Genomic DNA, 25,155 nt, shown 5'->3' on the forward strand with positions numbered 1-25,155 from the left:
CTGAACAAAATTTTGATCTTCCCAACAAAGGGGCTTGAGCACCATTCAGGAGTCACTTTGCAAGTGGTAATAGCAACAGCAGAAACTTGCGTAAGCAGCATCAATAGTGAGATGACATTTCTGCTTAAGCTGTCTTTTTAATTCTGTTTCAAATGTACCATTATTTAATGTTTTTGTTATGGTGAAACCACAAAGACTTAGTTAAGGTAACAACTTCATGCTGCACGGAGATGGTAAGTTGCACAGTAGTTCAGCTATGTTGCATAGTTGTTCTCTGATGCATGTCAGGAGAGGTGCATAAAACTGTCTCAAAGTCTTTTTTTTGTGTTGGGATGCTAACTGAGCTGGTTCTGCCTCTTCTGCTGTCACTGAGTAGCTCCATCTACCCGTCTTTTCTCTTTCTTCCCTATAAGGCACAGCTAATGAAATATCATATACACACCCCTCTCTTCCTTTTTCCTCCTCCTTCCAGTTCTGGGGAAAATTCTTACCTTCTGGCTTTGCTAAGGTATTCATGTGGAAAAGGCAAGATATCTTGTCTTTCTGTTATTCACTTTGTTATTGAAATACTAGAAGTTGCTATGGTTAGAGTCATCAATATTTCCATTATAAATCTTTTTCATAAACTTCTGAAACTGAGCTCAGCTAGTGTAAAACAAACAAAATCTTAAGTGGGGGAAAAACATTTCATGAGCATATGTTCCCTAATTATGAAATAGGATAGGCTTGTCCAGGATTTGATTATGCAGCTGGTTGGGAAACTTGCCGCAGTTAGGTACTGTAAAATTCTTAAATGTTGCACTTTTAAAGTGTTTTATTTTCATTTATTTTGAAAATGAAACTTTATAGAAAATTATTTGTGGAATGTGTTGAGAAAGCCTTTTGGAATCATGTTCTTGAAAACAGATAAAGTGAAAATCATTAAAGGGAATCCAACTGTGACAGCTTAATAGGTTAAACTGCTTCACTTGATTGTCATGCTGTCTCTTCAGAGGCATTTACAATATCAACTTAATTGCATGTACTTTCTGTTTTCTTTTGTTTCAGACACTGTCAATCTGCAAAATGATGATTCCAAGGATTTTCAATTTCTGTAGGAAACGTGAAGATGGTGAGCTGAAGTAAAATGTTGGCAGAAATTTCTTGAGAATTTTGCCTTTTCTTTTTCTTTTCAAAGGATTATGTTTACAATAAATTGATACCATCAAGTGACACTTTTTTTGAAATAATCTAAAAAAAAAAAAAAAAAAGAGTAAAGCTGTATTTATGCTCAGAGAAAACTGGATTAACAATGAGGCCAAAGACTTTTCCTGCTACAACATATTCTGGAAACAGCAGACAAAGGTTACAAGAGATTCGAGAAGGATTAAAGCAGCCGTCCAAGTCTTCAGGTCAAGGACTACCTGTTGGACCAGGCAGTGAAACTTCTCTGGACCCTAAGATTTTAATAGGGAAGGATGCTGCAAGGCAGCAGCAGATGAGACAAACACCCAAATTTGGACCATATCAGAAAGCTCTGCGAGAAATTAGATACTCTTTGCTGCCTTTTGCTAACGAGTCGAGCACTACAGCAGCTGTTGAAGTAAATAGGCAGATGCTCCAGGAACTGGTGAATGCAGGTTGTGATCAGGTATGTATGAGTTTGGAGGGGGTATTGTCACTGCCTTCAAAAGAAGTTTATACTCAGGACTGAAGAAAGGATTTTGATGGAAGTTACCAAGCTTGCCAGAAGAATCCATGCATTTTGTCAACTGGCAGTCTTGTTGATGTATGACTAGCAGAGTAGGTGGACTTAACTGTTGAGAGATGTGCCTAGTATGGGATTAATGCATGTTAAAGACAGTCACGGTGACCTCTAGAATTCTCTTACGATTTCTCCAGTTGATAAATAAGGCTGAACAGGGTAGCTTGTCTTTTTTATTTTTATTTTTTTCTTTTTTTTTCCCCCTCAATACTTGAATAAACCTTGGGTATGAGTAATAGGGTGGAATGTTGTCTAGCACATATAAACTCAGTTCACTGTCAGAAGCAACTAGAAGAAATGACAGAGACAGTACATGGTATTTGAAGAAGCTCACTTGCTGTTTGTCATAAGCAGGTAGAACTGATTAGATGTTCAGCAGGCAGCAGCGATTGGGTGCCCGCCTTTTTTTCTGTACCTTCTCTGCTTCTATCAGGAGGTGGTAGCCCTGTCTTAGATAAAGGTCTCTGCATACAGATGCTTGCTTTTGTCATTCTGAGATTGATGCTAGAACCTATTCTTAATTCAAAGACCATTCACCTGGTGCAGAACATGGTCTTTTTGTGTTGAGCTGCATTCATCTTGCATGTGCTTCTGGTGTTGGTATTGACTTTCACCTCTGTCCAGGAATAGTTCAAAATTTTGCTTTTTAGAGATGAAGTGCTGATTTGGGTTCATATTCTGGTTGTTGCAGACTCAGCTTTTTTCCTGTGTGATTGAATGACAGTTGTTGACATCCTGAAACATTTCCATTTATAATCATTGATACAAATTGGAGAGATTTAAAACTGAAGTGCTTTCAGGAGCATTTCCTTGATTTCAAACTTAAAATCTGTTCAGTCATGGCAGAGTGTGAGTCTCTTGACTCTCCTAGACCATATTCTGAACCTGTATTACAAAACTAACTCGGGCATTATTGTAAACAGTCTGCATTTCTCTGGAACTATATAGATATTAATTAGTGCTGTTTCTATTCCGAAGAGTTTATGCTATGTGAGATAATCAGAGCTAGAGTAGATTGCAGATTCAGTGGGAAGTGCTGCAGTACAACTAAACACTTCCTAGTCCAGTGAAGCAAGATGTTATACTGAATTAATCTGGAGGAACCAAGAATTTTCTCTGATCTTAAGCATGCCATGAAAACACAGTGTTTTTTAGAACTCTACCCTCTAAATTTCCCTAGCTGTTTAGGATGAGAACACTCCCTGTGCGTATGAGCCAAGGTTAAATGAGCACAGCTGGATTCTGGATTGGAAACGTGCATTTGGTAGGTTAAATGGACACATCATTCACACACAGAACAGGCTTGTTGGACTGAAATCTTGGAAAGTACTCTGAGCACACTACAGCACAGAAATGTTAAGCCAATGTATAAAACAGAAATACCTGAGCACCTGTTAAAATGTCTTGGTATTAAAGGCAGTGTAATGCACTATATATGTAAAGTTTTTAGTATCTTTATCTATTTTGACTTGAATGTTCATACAAGGGTATTGCTTCTTACAGAACACTGAGAATGAGCCCAGTTCTGACTCTGATGTGGAGATTTTTGCGATGTCCTTCAATTTGGAAGCATGTTTTTTGTTGGTTTTTTTGGGTTGGTTTTTTTTTTGTGCGGTTTGTTTTCTCAACCCCTCATCAGCCATGATTCTTCCATCCTCACATTTAGCATTTCTCCCTAGCTGTGACTTGTTGCCTGGAGACAGCATTATTGGGCATATCCCTTAGGTGCGTTTGGCGTTCAAACTGAAGTTTAAGCAGGATCACATTTGGCTAGAATGCAGATAGGGGTTCCAAAACTGGAGTCTCGTGGCTAAAAATGCTGGGTTTCCTGATGTGGATCCAGGCCATATGAAAGTTGGCTGTCGTGAAGGGCTGTGAATGAATGGAGCTTCTTGAGATGGTGTGAATGGTATCTGGCCCTGGGCATGGCATGATGTAGGGTGACAGACTTGATTACTGCATCTAGATTCTTCCTTTCCTCCTCATGCCTGGGCAGTTTTGAATCAGATACTGAACTGTTTCGGAGCATGATGTGTAGTAAATCAGTCATCCCAAGCTACCCTGTCCCTGCTTGTGAATCAAAGCCTTTAAATGCTTACCACATGGAGGTCTGTAGTCCTGTAGGCAGCTAACAGATCTCTGATTTAACAGAGAAGTTAAATCAGGTTCAGTTTCTTTGGGGATGGTTTTATTTACCTTTGGACCCAATGCTAGTGTGAGGTTGGTAAATGTGCATTGAAGCCCTCGTGCCATTTCAGGTGCCAGGAGCAATGTTCAGAAGTTAAGGATTTCAGTCCGTGAATAGCTAATAGTCTTAATTGAGCCTTCCTTTACAGCAAGTCTGCAGAGTACAAGACCTTATACCTGCTGATGCTGCTTCATGGTGCAGCTCTAATTATGGGCATTTAGGAAGTTGTGAAGAATGAATAGGTGGCTATAACATTATTCAGTTTGGTCTTATGTGAACTCCATTTTCAAATTGGATTTGGGCTGATGCTTTTTGGTATTCTAGATGGAACACTGGAAAGTAATCCTAGCCTTGTGGGTAATCTGTTCTGGTGGACACCACGCAAAGATTGGGATTATTCTTCAGTCTGCTTATTGAGCCACAGTAAGGATTTTTGGAAGGATGAGGGGGTGCAGTGACAGTTAAGAAGGAAGAAGTATCCATTTTAGAGTCTGGGGACAGGATATTCTATTTATTACTCTTACTAGCTCCACTCATCTAAGCATATCTGTAGCATGGTTAGACTTTAACAGCCATTTTACATACTGCAAGAGATGTGGTGATGTGGTCTGTTAGGTAACATAAAGGTAGGGTTTGTAGCTCCCTGTTCTGCTTAAGTGACTCTAAGTTTTAAGATGAAATGAGTTTAATTAAATAAAAAGAGAACATAGCGTTTTATTACTTTATTCTTGCTCTTTGAAAGACCCACACAGGCAGGAAATTGGTTATAAGCTGGTTGGTAAACTTAACAAGTATATAAAATGCAGTGTAATTCATGAAGTAAACACAAAATTCTTGTGTCTTTCAGTTATGGTCATCATAGGTGTTACATACAAAAATAATTTTGGGTTTTTTCAATTGATATAGGAAGTTGTCAGTGTCCTTTTAAATGACCTGTGTTCTTTCACAAAGATTTATTTTCAACCATTGTATAGCTTAGGATTTTATAATGAAATCTGGCCCCCAAAACTTCATGGGGTCTTTGCTGTTGACCTGAAAGAAGCCAGGATTACACATTCTGGGTTTTTACACATAATTAGTCATAGTTCTTCTCAAACAAATGGAGTAACTTGTCTGTTGTTTGCTTAAGTCAATCTTTTAAACGGTAATTATTATTTAGCAAGTTCAATCAAAAATAATTAGTGCGGCATAAATTGTTTTGAAACTTATAGAACATGACTGCAAAGACCAGGTCTCTTTTGTTGCAAGATCTTGAAGCCAAAAGCACTGCTGATATACTGTTCCTTAGTAAATAAAACTCGTTGGGCTTGGAAATGTAACTTGTAGTCACTGCAGAGGGACAAGATTGTGGAGCGTCTGTCCTGCAGGCTGGTAAACCACTGGAATCACCTGGGGCAACTGGATGGCGTTTGGGGTGTGGTGGTAAATGCAGCTGCTGTTGTGGATTGAATTTTTCTAATGAATAGATGCAATTGAGCATATGATCAGTGACATTCCAGCAACCTGAATGGGCTGTACTGTACTTACTGTACTTCCTTAGAGCATAAACAGCCACTGACATTGTAATTTAGAGTGGGCTGCAGCAGTTCTAGATGAACTGTGGAACATTACACACTTGTCATTCCCCTCCCCCAAGCAAACTTCTTTTCTTTGAGCAAAGATTCCTTTTCTGGGTGAAGATTTCTAGGCATGGTTTGTTTGAGCAGCTATTTTTAAGGAAAAAAAAAAGATGTTTTAGGATTTTTTACAGGCTGTGTACCCCAGTAACATGCATCATGTACTATACACCATACAACTGTGAATATGTGAAGCAGGCAAGTTCTTATGCTTTGTTTTTTCCAGAGGCTTTTATAGATATCTTTGTAATAAAACATGTACACCCCACCTGTGCCAATATCAGAACATTCCAAAGGGGAAGATCTGTCCTTTGGACACAAACTGTAGTGTCTTTCAAGGAGGTGGCATGGTGTTTGTGTAGACTGTAATGTGTCTAACAATATCAAGCTGACTATCTTGTCATCTGTATTGCACTGAGTTAATGGAATTCAGTTTGTAATGGGGTGGGTTGTTTTTTTTTTTTAAAAAAAATCCTCCTTCTTGCATTCCAGGATTCTTTTGATCATCATGGATTACATCCTTTGTATTTAACCCATTTGGCAAAGATTCTACCCTGATTTAGGAATGCTGCTTGATTCTGGGAAACTTTGAGATTGGGGAATACACTATTTATCTCAATTTGAACAAATACTTGCACTTCTTTAAGTGCGGGAAATAATGCTATGCCAAATAGAGCTTGGGCAGAAAGTCTTTTTTGTGTTTTGCATGTAGAACTAGTGTTCTGGTTTTTTTATATAGGGTTTTAGGTCATGCTTGTTCACGTATAATCCATGTGCCATCTAGCAGTGTGTTGCTGAGCAGTATGGCTTCTCACCCTATTGTTGGAGTGATGAGGAAGCAGATACAATGTGAAGTTTTGTTTTTGTAACAGTGTGTGGCTGGAGTTCTGCTTGTAGTAAAGTATCTGTTGTGATGTATTTGGTAAGAGGACAAGTTTAAAAAGACAGCTTACCTTCAAGGTGAAGGGCAGTAAATTTTATAATAGTCCTGGGCAGATGGGGGAATTAATTTCATAACATTGGCCTGTCCCATAACAAAAATTTTGTCTTTACTTGGGTAGGCTTCATCTGTGTTAAGAGTTGAGCTTGCTGGGCTATTTACTAAAACCTCCAGGATGAGCATCTTCATTATCTTCTGGGTGTTTTGGTTTCACATTGTTTTGTTAATGAAAAATGACTGAAGAATGAGCTGTTACAAGATTGCCTAGGTTATTCTGTGGGTCATATGTTAAAGGTGGCAAGAGTCATTACAAGCTATGTTGCAGGTCAGGAGGATTGTAAGTATTCTTGGGTTACAAGGAGAAAAAAGAGGCCTTCAAATGAGGGCACTTGCTGCTGAATGCAGAAGGATTTTATTTTAGCAACTGAAGTAGATTTGATAATTCAGGTCAACAGTCTCTTGTGTGTTCATTTGCTTCCCTCCTTTGAAGGTACATTGTTCAATCTGTCTTCTCTTTACTGGGTGTGTTGAGAGCTTCTTTCATGACCTTTTCCTATGCTTTTTTTTCTCTTCTTCCTAACCTCCCTTTTTGGTTTCAACTTTGTTTTCATTTCTGAGAAGTTTCCAGTATCATCATCCAATGTTCTTCCATCAAAGCATATATGGGAATGTGTTTTCCCACCAGTACGCCTGAAGTTAGCCCCCTAAGTAATTTTAGTTCTTAGCTGCTTCAGGAAAAAAAGGGGTTTTAGCTTTCCAGGGACTGAAAGCAAGAGGGAAGGATTGCTGTTGAGCTGATACCCATTGACACCTCTGTCTCCTATCCTGTTTCTTGTCTCCAGTCTTCCAATGTTGTTGTCACTTCTTGATGATAGTCTGAGTCAATATACTTAAATCCTCGGTGCCATGACGCAGTTCCCATAATATATTTGGGAAGGTGCTCTTGGCTTTGTTCTGTGTGAGCGTGGCTCAGAGTATGCTTGTCCTGCAGAAGGAAGAAAAAGAATTTTGTCTTTTCCCTTGCATTTTCGCAGTAGTAGGTGATTGCGTGTGCTCCTTCACATGACAAGACATGGCTTCTTGGCAGCTGAGCAGTAATATAGCACTGAACAAGACTGCAGTATGTTTTAAATTCTGCCCTTTATTCTTGTTAGCCTTCTCTCTTTGGCAAACTACAGAATAAATTTCATCTTCATAGTAGGATTATGTTTGAAATGACAGAACAGAAATCAGATGTCAGACTTGAACTGTAGATAAATGTGAATCTTGAGTTACACTAATGCCTCCCTGTTCCTCGTGTCAGAATCATTCTAGAAGCTTGGGAGTTAATATAATCTAAAATTTTACATATATATATATATATATATATATGTTGTAACAGGTGCAGGATAGTTAAATTGTATTTATTAAAATTTAATTGCCAGGAGAAAGTTGAGTTATGAATAATTCTTTTTAATAAAAAATGAAGTAGTTTCATCAGTCATTAAAAAATTCTGCATAAGAATTACCTTCAGTCTCTCAATAAAAAAGCCCATGTGGCCAAAAGTGAAGACTGCCATTATTATAACAGGAAATTGATATTACAATAGTAGTAGGGTGTAACTGTTCCTTTTGCATACTTTTGCGGCTTGTATCTGAGAGGAACCAATGTGATTTTATGCTGAGACTGAAAAATAGTATCTCTGCATGGGGGATGGGTTGGGGTGGTTTTTTTGGTTGTGCTTGTGGGTTTTTTTCTTTCTCAGAAGAATGGTATGACTTTTAAACTTAGAGAGATTTCAGTAGGAGGACTGAATGCAAGGCTTTTGCATGCTATAGTCTTTAGCAACCTAGGAACACTTTTCTGATAGTTGCTAAACTAAATGAAAGCTTATGTTAAATCTGCTAATTGAGTATCAGTAGAATGCAAATAAGTCCGTGACTACTTCTCGATATACAGGTATGTGCCACGGTTGTATGGAGTGATTTTCTATTTTGGTTTTAAATCCTTTTCTCCTGAAAAATCGCCAAATATACATAGAGTAACTTAGAAGTAATTTTTCCTCACTTTTTTTCCTTGCTGTATGCACAGGAAAAATTATTTTGCAGACGTTTTGAAATCAGTTGATCAGCAGAACTGAAACTAAGTTAACAGGAGGGAAAAAAAAGGGAATTCCATCTGTATCTTGTATAGAAATACTAATGCTGTCACCAGTTATATGAGTTTATAGGCATTTAAATTACAAGGCTATAGCCAGGTATTCACTTGCATAATATAATCTGATAAACTGAAGGGAAACTCTACTTTTTTCTTCCATTTTCTTTATAAAATATAGTTGCCAGATACTGTCATGTTTGCCCAAGAATGAAGTTCCTGTGACTGTATTTTCTGAAAGCATGGTAGTATTACAACTGTGTGTCTTGTTTTCTGGAAGCATTCAGGGTGCTGGCTGAATTTTCACCAGACCATTGTTGGAAGGAGGAACAGTGACCAGCATGGTCATGCCTAGGAGGTAGGGACTGAAGATCACACCGCTGTTGCTCTGAAGGTGAATCGTTATGTGCTAAAAAACACAGCAGAAGTACTTCTTGGTTGTGCAGTTGATCATGCCACTCTCGAGCAGACTACAGGTTGTTGGTGCTCCTTTGGGTACCACATTCAAATCCTGCTCCACAGCTGCTTGTGGTGGTGGTGAGTTCTACAGGATGTCTGAGTCCTGTGTGTGTTGTCTCTGTGTCTCCCCAACCTACTGTAAATCAGGCTCCAGTACATACAGTCTTTGTTCCTTGGGTACCAGCTGTCTCTGTGACTTGCAAATGCATGTATGCAATGCCGTCTATAAAGTAGAGGAGAGACATGAAAGAGACCTTCAAGTCAAGTTTTCTTGGTGATGGCAGCTGCTGTTCTCATTTATGGGTATGTCCATTAATTCCCCACTTTTGCCTTTTTTTTTTTTTTTTTTTTTTATGTCTCTTAACAAACAGGTAGGCAGGCCTAGGTTTTCCTTCATTTCACATGAAAGAATTCTGTCTGCATTGCAAGCTGCTTCATACGGATTTAGCTACTCTAGATTAGATGTTTACAATCAAGTACTGCAGGAACAAACACAGTTTGCACTAGGAAAATCAAGGGACAGACACCCTATCTGTTTCCTTAAAGCTACAGAAGTTTGTGTTAATTTGGTCCGTATTGTTATATGTCATGTGTACAGCATGTGAAATACCACTTTTTGCACTCTTTCTGCTTATGTTCATAACCTAATTGAGTGTAGCTTGGAGCTGGCATTTTTATGTTGCTTGGAGCTGAGGCTTAGAGTGGAAAATGCTGGTCCTTGTTTCTAGGTTTTCATCATTCTCTAGCTTTTTGGAAAAAAAAAATTAAAAAAGCCTCTGATTACCAAAATAGAGTCTAAAGTTGCTGTGGCGTTGTGGTCTTTGGTCTTACAGTACCATAGCAGCAGCAGGCTCCTATTGTCCAGACTTGAGAGGGATCCCGATTTCCCATCTTCAGAAGATGCTTAAGTAAAAGACTGGTGAATGTCAGCCAGTCAAACTCTCACTGTCTGCTTGCTTTACACATCTGCTGCTGGTCACCCAAAATACTGTTGCTGCTGGAGTATTTTCAATTTAATGTTACTTGGCAGCAGATATGTCTTCCCTGATACCATGTGGCTTCTGCTGAGGTGATTGTCAGCTCTGATCTGGATGGGGTCACCCAGCTATGGTTGCAGCACAGCAAAACTGATTTTGTTATAATGACCTTGTCCTGCCATCTGGACTGTCACTGTCAGTTCACAAAAAACTTCTTGTATACAAGTTGACACATAGAAATTAGGTTTCACCCAAGAGATGCATGTGTACTTATATGTATTATGATGACTGCAGTGTTTGCATGGTACCACCTGTTTGCAAAGAACTTAAGCTGTAGGATTTGGTTTCTTTGTCAGTTTAAGTAAACAAGATTCTAATGTTTAAAGCTGTGTTCTGCTTCCCTGCAGTGTAAGAGATGAATTTTTCCTGATGAGAAACTTGTGCTCTTCATTTTAACTGAATCCAGGCAATTAAAAATATTTCCCCAGGGAGGTGAAGGATCAAGAGAACAGGAGAGGATATGAAAATACTTTGTTAAAAAATTATTTCTAGGTCAGTTAATTTTCAGAAGGCTGAAGCCAAAGAATGTTGTGTACCATAACTTTGTGAATCAGGTAACAGCTATGGCAGGGAGAGCCTGTGAAAATAACTGTTCTGTGCAGCTTTGTCTTTCATTATTACCAGTGTATGTGTGCATGTGTGAAACTTACTTTGGCACATACTGTCTTCCATGCATTTAGAGAAATATAAACAGAATGTAAATGGAAAAATGTTGAGATTTAAATGTAGATTGCTTGAATGAGCAGGCATTTTGCAGCTGTATTCTATACCCTTCATTACTCTAATGCATGATTTGTAAATTACTCATTTCATCTGAAGCATGCAGATGCGGTGTGTTACTCCCCACATGCATAAAACGCTAGAAAGAAAATACAGTTAAGTTCTTGCCCTTCAAAGAGATTGACTTCAGTAGGACAACTGGTAGTGTAAAATTACACCTGTGTAAGTCTTTATATGGTTAGGTTTGGATTTTATCCACCATTTATGAATCTGTTGGATATGGGTTATTTCAAAACAGAAGAAAATGTCAGCAAACTCACAGACTCAAGAGATCATTGTTGCTGCTCTGCAACTTCATTTTCTCCCTGTTCATTTTGTTCTTCCACTGTATCAACTCTTAACTATCTTCAGGGCTACTCAAGTCTATACCTTCCTTTACCTGTTGCCCTGTTGCATTGGGCTTTGTGCTCTGTTGGTGGAAATGATTGATACTCAACACCACCTATGTGCTTTTCCCCATATGCCTTCTGAATACCTTAAGATCATTTTATTTATAAATGCAAACTATTAAGAAAAAAATCTTTTGTAGACTTTAACCTTATTTTTTAGGTTTGATGTGACATCCTAAAGAATTATAAATGCAACTGTAATGTGACTTCAGTAGGACACCCCGTATATTTTCATTTCTGCATCTTTGCTTCCATTCAGTATGAGGGCTCTGTAGTCTGTGCTTAAACTAGCCACCTGTCCCATTCATGCTTTTTTCCCAGCTTTGCCACGGTCACTCTGTTCGTTCTACCTTCCTACCAGGTGTCAGCCTGATAAAGATGTATAAAATCTAGTCGATGTAACTGGAATCTTGGAAATACTAATATGTGCAGGGTATCTTGGTTTACAAAACCAAAAAGAGTCTCTGGCAGTCTGAATTAAAAATATTAAAAGTTGTGGCCATATGACAAAGATCTTTGAATCAAGACAAATACACTCCATATTGGGCTATTTTTGCTGTGGCTCCGAATAAGTGCTGAATAATTTTGTCCAGAGATATTAATTCCATCTTGCTGAAGTCTGTATTTTTTGATTGTCCAGCATGGTTTCCTGATTGTGCTTTTAGATGATGCCCCAGTTGCCTGTGTAATATGTGCTGCCCAGGCATGGTAGGTAGGGACCACCTGGCTGTGTGCTGGAGCAGGGTGGAATTCCTCTTTTTCCTTCAAGTGCTCCAGCAGTTGCTATGCTGGAAACTCACTTCTCCTTCCTGTGATAATTTCTTGCACCTTGCCCATCCCTCCCATTCTGAAAATCTTTTTATTATGTTCTCTCATGCAAGCACTAAGTTCATTGAGTGGTTTCTTGAAGTTGTTTTATGAAGAACCTGTGAACATGGTGTTGCAGTCATGCAAATGGTAGAGAGAAGATGTTGGTGCAGTCCTCAGCAGTGCAAATCAAAGACCTAGAGCCTAGGAGTTTACAGGCAAAAGTCATCGGTCTCTACTAGGGCACGTGGCAAGCCACCTCCCCATACTACAAAGGCAGGACTTCACTGGGAAGTGCCAGCAAGTTCAAAAGCAAGCCACAAGAATTTTCATTTGTGTTGTTGTGCCTTCCCCCACCCCCATCTCTCTGTTTACTGAGAAGTGAACCTTCAGGGGTTTTAGCCACATGAAAGTAACCTGGAAAAAGTATTTTTCAGTACTACTTTACTGCTGTAAAACCTTCTGTAACAAATCAGTTCCACTTTTTCAGGAACTTCCTTGTGATTCGTAGGAGTTGGAAACTACTGGAGGTTTGAGAACTTGCTGTTGCAGGCCCTGCTCTACGCTTATGCAGAAATGGGTGCTCAGATTTGCTGCCATGGAGAAGCTGTTGCCTCTTGAGCCTGAAAAGACCTCTGCACACGAGGCAAAGGAGAGTCTGAACTGCAGCACAATCTGTGGCAGAGCTCTTGTGTTGGAGGCAGAGCTGCCTTCTAGATTCCTGGGAAGGTCAGAAAGTCCTGCTATGTGTTCAGCATCTCCAGGAATGCTATTCTGGGCAAATAGCAGTGCTGTGTGTGTAACAGGATTCCTTGGGTTTTTGCAAAGAGCCATTTTCTTCCTCCTGTCTTAAGGAGGATGGTTTGTGCTCCCAAGCTCACCACTTTCTCCTAGAGTATGCACTCGATCATCATCCTGCATTGCATGGGCCAAACAGCAGCAGCTGCAGCATTAGCACAGCATCTGGGGGAGGCCAGTTATCTTAAGCTATGCATAAAGCTTCCTTCTCTTCCTCTCTTCCATCACCTTGAAATAGGACCATTGCCCAGCACTAGACAAATCCCTGAGTCCAGCTATCAGGGCACCATCAACTGTTCTTGCACACAAACTTTTGAGCCCATGAATTTGGGGAAAACCCTGCCACTACACCACAGATCTAGTTTGTTTTGCCATGTTCACATAGTAGTTTTGTGGTTTCCCAGTCTGGGAAGAGGCTCAGTGGAACTAATTTTTAATTCTTACATTCCCCACCCCACACCTCCTTCTGTTTTTTTTAACTCTCAGGTTGTGGCAGCTAATGGGTAGAGGAGAGGAGGTATTACAGCTGAGGTTCAAACTCTGATAGGAGAGTGGTAACTGACAGTCATGTGGGCAAATGGGAAGTATAACAAAGATGAAGCCCCTGCTAAAGAGTAGAAAGGATGATTGATGTCTGGCATCTAACTGGGGAGGAGGGCAATTGCATCACCAAGCTGGTAGTGCTGAGTTCAGCCATTGGTAGCAAACTGGTTGTTTTAACTGGAGGAACATTAGTGCTGATGAAGTATCGACCTTGAAAATTGGATGTCGTTTTTGAGGATGAAAATCCTAATTGTGCACACTGAGTGCTGTTTTGGCCTCTCAGCCCCCAAGCTGCCTGCACGACTGAAGCCAGCACGTGTTCAGCAAGGGCTTGTGCTTGGGGGTTAGGAAAGTGCTTTTCTTCAGCTCTGCAGTGTGGAAGAATCAGCAGCCTGAGCCAGAACTGCTCCCTGCACACCAGAGAAAGCAGTGTGGGGTTCCCAGCAATGCTCCCCAGAGTGAGTGCCTGCTGCTTGCTCTAGCTGGCAGGCACTGCAGAGGAGGAGAGGCATCTTCCCCACCTTCCTAGCCTATTGAATTTAAAAGCTCCAAGTTGCCTTGCTTTCCTCCTCCCCACTTCCCTCTTTTCAGTGTTTTTTTGTGTGCTTGCTGCCTGAAGTCATGCTTAACCCCTCATCCTGCCCACACGCTCTGCTCACAAAGCTTAATTGCTTTTTGTACTTCTAGGTAACACCCTCTATTCTAAACCCCTGGCTTCTATGCTTGTCGCAATGGCTGTTCTTGCTTTTGGGAAAATAAAGCATTCATTTTTCATGTAAAAATAGTTTTACTGTTTCCATAAGTGAGTAGCAATTGGGGCAGGCATATTTCCAGGTCAGTGTGGAGATGGGGCTGGATAGTGAAACCCTCTGTTCCAAAAATGGCCTGGAACCAGCAACAGTTCTTGATGTGCTGAACAAAGCTAACTGGTTTGTAGAGAAGTGGGATCCCTTTTTTGGGTGCACATGCAACATGCTGGTATTTTTCTGCAGTGCAGGGAGCCAAGCATTGATGTAACGAGCACTTTAAGTACTGTTAAGTACTTAAATTAATTTTACAGTTTTTCTCATAATCGTGTTCTTTTGGTAATTGTAGGCATGGGGTTTGAATAAAAGGTTACAAAAGAAAGTTTCTTAGGGCATAGTCTATAACTACTAGTGCTTTGAGTATCTGAGCAGAAGCGACGTTTGCAGGAGTAGTCTGTAGTATTCCACAAGAGATTGTGCTCAGTTGGGTACTAAGCAAATAAACAGTAAATGTGTAGATCTTGGATAATGTTGCTCTGTGTTTGTTTAGATAGCCCAGCTGTACTTCAGATTTCGTTCTCTATGGTAGCTGTCTTGTGAATCTGTTGGCTTATTGCCATGTATTTTAGATTTATATGAACATGTTGTGGATCTTTTTCATCTTTGTATTTTGTTAATTCATATTTTTACTTCCTTCAGGCATATTTTAGAGGTCTCTTTAAGCTTTTAAAAACTAGTCAGCTCAAATTTTCCCTTTATCTTCACAAAAGTCACTACAGAAGTAAGAAAAAAGCACAGAAGGGGAATTACAGGCAGCATTAAAAATGTTCCTTCAGAACAGAAAAGCAGACCTAACATGAATTAAAAACTCTGCTCTGTTTCAGAGTTGCAAAAGCTCTTTTATTCACCAGAGAACTGTTAAAGCTAGTAATTTTTGGCATAGTATTGGTCAGGGAAGCGTGACAAAGTACAGTGGAATGCACTGAGCTGTGATCTAGCCTGTAGTGGTATATGACTTTAGTGTATGGTGCATTGCAGGAAGTGCTGGGGGGGTGGGGGGCTGGGGGCGGGGAATGGAGGGTGGAGAGGCCTTTTCATTTCATCAGCTCCTGAGTAACAGTATTCTTCCTGAAACACTGTCTGCAACATCAGAGGGTCCCTTGGATGCTTTTGGGTCAGAAGACAAAACATGAAGAACCTGCACAATCTGAGTTTCTGGTAGAACCTGGCTTTGTTCTCTGAGCACTGCTGTGCGGAATTAGGATGGGATGAGAAAGTTGGGAAGAGTCATGTGTTTGGGACTGCAGATCAACTGTGCATATATCTACAATGGGACCATATCTCCAGCCCACCATGCTGGAAGATAAAAATTCTTGGGCTGAAATTCTGCCATCGTTGAAATCAGCGGTTAAATTCCTATTGATTTCATCAGGCCAAAACTTTACTTATTTTGAGCAGTAACATCATTCTCCTGTTCCACACACATGCTAAGTCCATTTACTTAGACTTAGGTTTTGGCACAGGTTTTGGCCTTAAATGGAAATCTGTTCAAATCCATTTAGTATCAGTACCATGGATTTCAGATTACATGGATGGTTAAACACAGCTATATGTGGTAATTAATAACCAGTTAAGATATTCCTGTAATTTGAAGCATACCTGGTATTTTCCTTCTTTCTTCTCTGAATTATGATGTTGGTGTGCACAGAGTTTTCTAAGCATTTGTAGTGATGTCAAACATGACGGTACCTTTACTGGCAAAACAGGATCTTTGGTCTTATGACCTGTGTGTTAGAAACTGGGAGAAGCTTGGTGTGGTATGGATTGTGATACCAGTGTAAATCACTAACAGGAGTTTTACTGTTCACCTTGGGTTTCACATTAGCGTTGCTCAGTTACAGCGATAATCAAATACAAAGCCACTGTTACATTGGCATTGCAGTAAAGCTGTGTGGTGCAACATGGTTGCAAAAAAATGAGGTCTCTACCCACAAGAAATTACAACTTGAATCCACGTTCCTGTGGTAGGGATGTAGGAAGATTGCAGCACAGAGAAGATGATAGGATAATGATATTTAGTGTATTTATTGTTTGCATAGATATCTCTGTTATTCTTACTGTCGCCTTACTTAATGTTTTTCAAGAGGACAGCTTGATGTTATATTGAAAATGTGGGTAAATGTTTAGAGCAGGAGTAAATGAATAGTCAGCTGGTGGCATGTCCCAGTCTTGGGTTAGAAAGAATGCAGAACTTGCTTGGCAGATAGGTTGCTTAGATGGGAGCATTGTAATACTCATTGAAAGTCATTTGGCATTTAGGATATAGGTCCCCTTTAAGATGTAGACTGTCAGATTATTACAGGTTAGGGTATTTCTACTCTAGATTCTTAGCTCTGCCCTCTTGCAGAGCTGAGCTGAAGGTTGAAAGCTGACTGTTCAAACTGATATACAAGAGTCATTGTAGCCATTCAAGTAATGGGCTGCATATGGAACTGCTGTGAGTGTATTACTGTTTTCATTGCATGGCAGTACTTTGGATAGTTCCAGCTTGTCAGGTATTGCATGCTCTGGAACATAAATCCTATAAATTTCAGTTGTCGAAAAATAATTGCCTAAGTTCAGGTTTTCACATATAATTCTATATGTGTGTGTATATACATATACTAAGCTTGCTTATCATTGGCCTCTGTGGCTAGTCTCTGAAGGTGGTGGCAGATATACTGGAAAATTTGCTTAAAAATAATCATAGTGATGACAATTTTAAGAGCTGATGTATGCCCTGGAGAAAAGGAATTGACAGTTGCAGTGCTTGTTACAGGAAGTGAACGTTGACCTTGGAAACAGAGTGTCATCTTCAACACTGCGGTTCAGGAGTCATTGTATCTGTAATTCAGCATCTCACAGCATCGTGCACACAGACAGAAGCCCAAGTAAGATGCACACACAGCAGAAGTGAGGAAGGAGTTTCTCTGGAGCTGTAGAAAGTACTGCAAGATAATCTCTTGGAACTTAGAGGTGTAGTGTGAACTTGATCATCAAAATACAGGGACCATCTCCATGTATCATTACCATGGAGGTTTAGCTTTATTTTGGGCTTGGCATGCTGAAAGAGTACGAACACAGATCTTCTCATGAATCTGCAGTGGGGTGTGATGCAATGGCATCTGGTTAACAGTACTTGGCAACATGCACACAGGTTAGAAACCCATAGTACTGTCTCCACCCAGTTCTTGAGGAAATTTAGGAACTTGGAACTTGATTGCCTAACCAGATATATATTCTTACCTTTGGCAGCTTTGTTGAACAGGTGCACAAAACCTATTTTTTTTACTTCATCCAGAAACAGAGGTGTTCACCAGTACACTACTGCACGTTGTTGAGTCTTAGTTTCCAGGACTCTGTATTTTGAAGCCTCCCAGCCATGCGATGTAGCATTGTGCTTGTTACTGGTAGTGTTACCGCATCAAAACACCAGCCAGGTTTCATTCTGCATCTGAAATATTTGAGAAGATTTTTGCCCAGCATGATTTTGCTGTAGATCTCACTTCCAAGAATATGTTTTCTCAAGGGGGAAAAGTGATTACTTGTCTGTTACTGGATTCTGAATATTTTGCACCCTTAGAGATCTCAGAAGAAACACTGTCTTTTAATAGTATTCACGCAACTGAGTATGTGCTGTGATAATGGTAATAATGAAGCCTGAAAAACAGTTGCCAATTGTTCTATGGCATGGGCTGAGACTATTGGAAAACAACAGTCTCCTAAATGTTTGGGTAAAGGCTTGAAGGAGGGAGGTGAGGAACACTGATCCACTGCCAGGATTACTGGGAGCTAGTAAGCAAATGTGTCAGCACTGAGTGACTTGGTCAAGGGAACAGTTTCTTTATCTACTTGAGCCTTCTCAAGCTTCATCCTCAGACCAGCTGTGGAGGAAGGATGAGTGGAATTGTGTCCTGTGCTCCACCTTCCTCTCTCTCCGTTATTTCAGTCTAATCAAGTTCAGACTTCTGTAGAATTCAAAATACTGTATTTTCCTAAGAAGTATAGTTGTGGAATAGGTCCAGTATCTTCTACAGTCAGTGTTACAGGGTTTTTATTGGCTTGATACAGTGATATTTTTTTCTTCCTCATGTGGTTTAAAATTACTTGTCTAACATGTTGATTTATAGCCTGTCATGTAAGACTGTTTCCCCTTGGATATATCTTTTTAAGATGATCAAATGTGTTTCTGAAAAATGTCCTGTTGTTGCCTTGAAATATTAGGTGATAACTGCACAAGTAAGAGAGGGATTAGCTTGTTAAACCTAATATGACAACAAGACACAAAATACTGCAATCAAAAACTTTCTTAAGGCAGCATAGAGAGAAAACAAAACAAAAACTTATGGTCTGAGATATCACAAGCATATTGCATTCACCCGAGAAGTTTGTAGGTTGGTGTGAAGGAAGGAGAGGAGACTCCTGGGCTGGGGCTCCAGGGGAGCCGCTTTCAGTGGTGGTGCCAGAGCCTCCCGTCTTCCCACTCATTCCTCCCCAGTTCATTGCCGCAAGCTGTGCCAGCACAGTGTTTGCAGAGCTGAGCGGTGACTGATCAGGGAACTGATCCAGGTTAAAAATAACTTTTGGGGGATTTTGGGAGGCACATGAGCACAACTGGGGGTACAGCAGGGGTGCGCAGAAAGGAGCAGAGAAGTTGAGAGCAGTGGAACTACCATCAGAGGAAATTCTGAGAGAAAGCTCAGCCTGCACTTACGTGCTCTCTCTCCTCTTTCCAGCTGTGCTCCAGAGAGGACCATCTGCTTGGTGCTGTCTCTTCTTACTCCCCCTCTCACCCAGGTCTTGTAGCTCCAGCTCACTTGAGTCCAAATGTGCTCAGTTAGCTTCAACAGCTAAATCACAGGTCTGTGCTAACCCAGCTGTGTCTGGTGGCAAGCAGACCACAGCATGGTCAAACGAGGGAAGCAGGTGATAGGCAGACAGGGACAAAGTCAAAGAAGTTTTCTGCCGACATACTTGCAGCTGAAGATAATACGTGAATACTAAGTTATGAATGCTGAAAGTAGTGATACAGTCATTTTTCACGTTGCTGCAGCTTATTTCATTGATGGCTAATGGCAGGTTTGTGAGGAGGTACTAATGTTAAGGGGATGGCATTGAGGAGGATTTTGCAAGAGGATTTCTTTTCTTGCAACAACTTAAAATACGTATCACAGCCTTTGCACATAAATGGAGCTGAACAAGAAAGATGCATCTTCAGTACTGTGTCTTGACTATTAAAGTGTGCCACTTGGCTGGTAGCCAACAGAGATAATATCGAGGTGAGCCGAGTAGACACTGTTAAGGAAACACCAGATAAAGAAAGGACAATTTAAGAGAGATACTGTGGAAACCTAGAAAGAAATTGTTTTATACTTTTAAAAGATACTTTTGAAAATAATTACACAATGAAAGCAAAGCCAGGTGACTGTATTCCTTTCAGTTGTTCTGTTGGGTATTATCAAATATTTTTCCCCCTACTCTCTGATGTTGAACTAGACTTAGGTGTCTGCTTACAAGGTTCCTCTACGAGATCAATCAAAGTGTATGTTACCAACTGGCTTTAATTTTATTTATTTTTACACTTCTCTATTCTTACTGAGCACAGAAGAGGCACAGTTGCATGAAGCACTACCATGGAGCAGAAGGAGTCTTCCATTTTCTTCCTGCTTCTGGTCAGTTTTGGGGACCCTGGTGGCCATTTCTGCCTCCCCCCAGTAGCTCCTGGGCTAAGGAAGATGCAGCTGCTCTCGGGGGAATTGTTTACCTCTCTGTGGAATCTTGTCCTGGTCAGCTATGTGCTAAGAATGTGAATAGTTTTGCTGCGACTGCTTTACATGTAAAAAGACTGACCTTAAGATATTTTATCCAGCTGGGGTTTTTTTCTTTTTCTTTTTTTGCCTCTAGTACTGATAGAGTTGAGAATTTTGTCTTGCAGCTGCAGAAAGCTGCAGTGACTAGCAGTCGTATAAAGCGTTTAATACAAAGGGATGGTTTTGTACTCTTAAAAATCATTAAGTGGCAGTCAGTGGTGTTTAGCAATTCTTACTTTTGGACCCATAGTTATACATGTGTATTTGATAGAGTTTATGAAACTAAGTGCTGCATGGAGACTTCTGGAAAATGTCTAATGAGATCCCTAGTGCTGCAGAGTTTGAGTGTATTGTATTACAATGTTGGGCATATTGATTTAAAAATGTTAAAAGCTGAATGCTTTTTGTATATTTTTGAATGAGAATTTAGAAAAGGAAAGAAAGCATTACAATTATTACATAAAATATAAAAATGCCAACAAAGTTTTTAGGAAATAATATTGTATGTAAAAGTTCTTCATGTTCCTACTCTTTGAACAATAAATACGCCAAGTTGTCTTGCCCAACACACTTGCATTCTGTGTGTGTGTGTATATGCCTGTTCTGAAAAATATTAGGAATCTCAAGATAAAACCCAGATGTTTCTTCAGTCACGTGAGATGTGCAGTGTTGGACTGCGAGGCTGAGAGAGAAGTAGACTTCATTTGTCTCACAATGGAGTTATATTTCTTGGGTATATTTATTTTCTTTTTGACTGCATTACTGCTTGATGTCTGTTGGGGTCCCATTGTAGTGTGAATCCTCAAAGGAGAGAACAGTACAGTGGTAATGCATTCCAACCAGATATCCTGGAGGTTTTAATAGGTCCATTGAAGTACTCCCCAAAGAAAAATTAAGGGGAACAAAATTCTTCTAAACTTCTAAAAGCCATATCAGGAATATGCTTGAACCTTGTTTGGAAAGTTGTTAGTATTTGACCTTGAATATGAATGGGGGACTTAATTTTACTGTCTTTAATTTTTCTTGCCTTGAAGAAGAGGTTGTAAACAATTGAAAGTTCTGCTGGTTTAAAACTGAACCACACACACCCCCCACCCCCCACCCCCCATATAAAGTTACAAGAAAAGGAGGGGAAAGGTGTATGACTCTTTAAATGTTAAAATCTTATGAAAAATAAGATGCCTGAAGTAGGCAGCACTCAGTAAAAATGACAGAGGCATCATGAACAGGAACAGATGCAAAATTCAATTTGTATAGTTGGATATGGAGAAATGCAATAAACAGTACTAAAGCATTGCAAATTAGCAGCACCATGTGACTTTCTGGGGAACAGCTGACTTTGGCAGTGCAAAAAGCTCTTCTAGTCTTTGACACAATTCTTTTGTGTGCTTTGGGGCTTTATTCCTGGACAACAAGCCTCATAACTCATCTTGCTGAATATGAATACCACTTTACAAGTCCCTTGCATCTAGTTTGGCTAAGAAACCACTTGCAAGCTCCATGAATATTTGTAGAAAACCTCTTTTATACATAACTCAGTATGTATTTATCTTTATTGTAGAAGGAAGAACAATGGGAAGCACTCATCTTGGTGTCTGTGGCCACTGAAAAGAAATACTTTGATACACAAATAGCATTATTGTAAATGTAATGCCAGCCAAAGGCATTTTTGGCTAAGGCAGGAGCAATAAAATTGGCAAACACATCGCTTGCTGCTAATGAAGAGGAATAAGCTCATCATGAAACCTTCACTGAACTGCTATTCTATCCAGCTTGATTTACTTGCCCTGGTAGAGTAAGAAACTGCTGTCTCAAGGAAAAGAAAAGAAAAAAAAAAAGTGGGGGGGATGTTGGTGCTAGTAGGAAGGAGTCATGCTAGCTTTCTGACAGCTCAGTATGTGAAAAGCAGGTCTGAAGGAGAGCAGGATGGCCTGCTGCTCTTGCAGCAAATGCGTCCTGGTTACTGATAAGTGTAAAATACTAAGACCCACCTGGGAGAAGGAACCTGAAAGAACTCGATTCCAAGACAATACTTGAAAGAGTTTATATAGTACTTTGTAAATGGCAGCTGGCTTTTGCTGGAACTGCCATCTTAATGTATTTGGTAATTTAAAGTGCATTATGTCAGGAGTAGGTTAGTTTTCTGGTTTTTTTTGTTTGTTTTGGTTTTTTTAAGTTTGCATGCCTTTAGTGTAGATACACTTGCTTGGACCACCCCCAAAGTATGAAGTAGCAAATGCCATTTTTTATTCATGGCTGGATTTCGTGCATGAGGATCCTGGTACAAAACTGGAAGTGAAGCTATACTCAAATGCCTTTCTTAAAACAACAATGCTGTTCTGCAGTGTGGTGCACCTTTACCTCAAGGCTGGGTCCAATTCTACCTCAACTTTGAAGATGCCTTTTGTGCAAGGTTCTTTACTGTATTCTACTTGTATTAAGAGTTTGTGACATTTCAGTGGCATAAATAAATTCCTGAAGGCAACTTGCTAAGATCTTTTCCCCAGGAAACTTGTATTGGTTCTTCGCTGGGTGCTGCAGTGTTTATTAATATTCTCAAATTGGCCTTTAATACTTACACTGGTATTAATGTCAGCACTGTTGGCCAGATTTGCATGTTTCACTAGGCTGAGTCAGACAGGGCAGAAATGGAGTAAGGAGGAATTAGTCTGGCTGAAGTCTACCCGTTCTTTTGGGTGGGAAAACTTTCCGATGGCATTGGTGAAACACATAGCACCTCTCCTGCTCTCCTAGGGATTTCAGCCCACCTTACAAAGCAGTTAGAGGAAAGTGCTTCCTGTTCTTGTCTTTTCAAGCTAAATTCTGTTTCTGAATTTACTTTCTTGATCCATTTTTGCTCTCTGGATGTAAATCATACTAATCCACAGGAAAGTTTCAAACCAAATGGTGACTGAGTATTTGAAGATTCTTGCCCCATGGGTATCTTCCTCCTAGTTATAAAGGCAGTAACACTTGATATTTTCCGCTAATAGCTTTTGGCAAACCCTGCTACTCAGTGCTGCTGCTGAAAGGATTCACTGTTCTTTGCATCAACTTGACTGCTTTTCTACCTTCTTTATCCTAACAGTAAACAGGGAGGTGGGAGGTGTTGCATTTCAAGACTTTAACACCTTGAATCAAAATACAGAAGCTTGGTAACAAGCTCTCTACTGGATTGGACTTCTCTGCTATGTAGAAAGGATTTGATTTCGAGTACCAGATGGGCAACTCTTGTTCTTTGAGTTAGACTTGCAAGCCTCAGAGCTGGCCCAGTGTTGAGCTTGGTATGAAAAGGGAATGGCCTGTTTGGTAACACCTCTAGTTACTAAAAAATGTGAACAGGAGCCTGGGACAGGTTTTCAGTGAACATTAAAAGAAGATGATAGTGCTTATTGGTTTGGGACAACTCATTTGCTTATACTTGCATTTGTTTTCCAATTGCCTTCTGTTTTCTTTTCTTCAGAGTTCAAAAGCTATTGTAGGATGTTATGTTACCTTTGTAATATTAAAAGTATTGATGAACGGTGTCATGGCTTGCCTTGTTGGAACCAGAGAAACTCTTAAGCCTCACTGGTTGATGCAAGGCATATGGTTGAGGCACTGCGTAACAGAATACAGGTCATCGTGGTGACTGCCTGTCAGGAGGGACAGGAGCTAAGGCTGAACTTGCTGCGGACTGTGTCCAGAGGGTGGGAAGTTCCGTGTTCTAGTAACCAAAGTGGGGGATTTCAAGGAAGGAAAGGAGCTATGTGCACACTTGCATGTGTGTGTCTGGTCATTCACACATGCATGAAGTAAGCAAAGCTCTTCCATGCTGCTCTGTAACATAAATCTGCCAATGCAGTAATTTATATATGCTGTTTATATAACATGATTTGCCTCAGTATAAGATTTCTGAATTAGCACATAATAGTGCTCCTGGTTTGAGTTCCCTCTGCTCCAGTGCTGACAAAAGGAGAGAGTTGTACAATTCTGTCTGTTGATGGACTCACCATGGGTCATTTGGTTATACTGAACTCTAAATAGTTTAAATAGCTCTCCAATGAGCAGACTTAAAAGGGTAATGAGGAACAGTTATGGCTGTGTATGCAATCATTTGTTCTGTTTTAAATTAAAATCCGATTTTTCCCTTGTGTTTGTGTAGGGCTCAGAATAGTTCAGGCAGCTTTGAGTGCCATCACTGTAGAAAGGATTTTGTGCAGCTATAAGATAACTCAGGCAGTGAAGACATAAAATACACACTTTCCCATCTATTCTACCATTAATGCGTAGCCTCTGAAGTTGGGTATAGTCCTGGATAGTCCTGGAGCACTTCATGGGTTCAAACCTGAATGCTGTGTGCACACTAAGAAGAGATGTGAGATCATCCCACATCTGATGTGGGAGCTGAAGCAGCGTGTATTTTCCAAAATGGGGACTTTCTGTAGCTGGGGAAGTATTACTACTGCCTGTTACTATTGGCCAAGTTTGATTGCTAAATCAGGAGCCTCTGCTCCTTCAAAAGCTGGAGGAAAGAGTGGGTGCCTTGAGAAAGAGGCATAAGAGCCTCAGAGGTAAACATCAAGTCACCACGTATTTTGGGTGCTAACAGTGTCACTCTGTCCACCAAATATCTAGGGAAGCTAGGCTTCTACCACCAGCTGTTCAGCCACAGATGTGCTTTTCCCAAGGTCGGGGGGGGGGGGGGGGGAGGAACAGGGAGAACAGGCTCTTTGTCTCTGTTCCTTAGGTTTATCTATTAAGCTGCCTCTGTAACGGGGTGCTCTGAATTCTGCTACCCTTCCTCTCATGCCTGTGTTCTGGTTGGGACAGAACAGCTCAACTCTGTTCTTGCTTCCAAGCCTACTTGGAAGAAAGGGGAAAAAGAAAAGAAAGTCCTATTCATGATGTCTTTAGATAATTTTCACTCCCTTTCCATTATTGTTGTTAATGCCATGGTCTCTCCTTGCCTGTTCATGACACCTGAGCTTCATGCAGAGTACAGGTTGGTTGCCTGGGGCAGAACCTCTTCCAGCTCCCTGCAGCCCTTTGCCTTTCTAAATCTTTCCCAGAGTGCCCAAGATGCTTCTGGAAATGCTATAATAAATGTATATATAAATATATATAATGAAATTACTTGTTTGAC

The 25,155-nt window shown here is 40.2% G+C and overlaps 1 protein-coding gene across 1 annotated transcript in view; it reads left to right on the forward strand.

Moving 5' to 3' along the window:
• Window positions 1–25,155, forward strand: part of LATS2 (large tumor suppressor kinase 2) — a 49,255-nt gene that overhangs the window by 3,388 nt on the left and 20,712 nt on the right. The window contains exon 2 of the mRNA XM_005229704.4: window positions 1,048–1,630. Within this exon, the coding sequence (XP_005229761.1) occupies window positions 1,292–1,630 (339 nt within the window). The 5' untranslated portion in view covers window positions 1,048–1,291. The remainder of the gene's footprint in view (window positions 1–1,047; window positions 1,631–25,155) is intronic.

This window comes from Falco peregrinus, chromosome 4 (genome assembly GCF_023634155.1).
Source record: "Falco peregrinus isolate bFalPer1 chromosome 4, bFalPer1.pri, whole genome shotgun sequence".
NCBI lineage: Eukaryota > Metazoa > Chordata > Aves > Falconiformes > Falconidae > Falco > Falco peregrinus.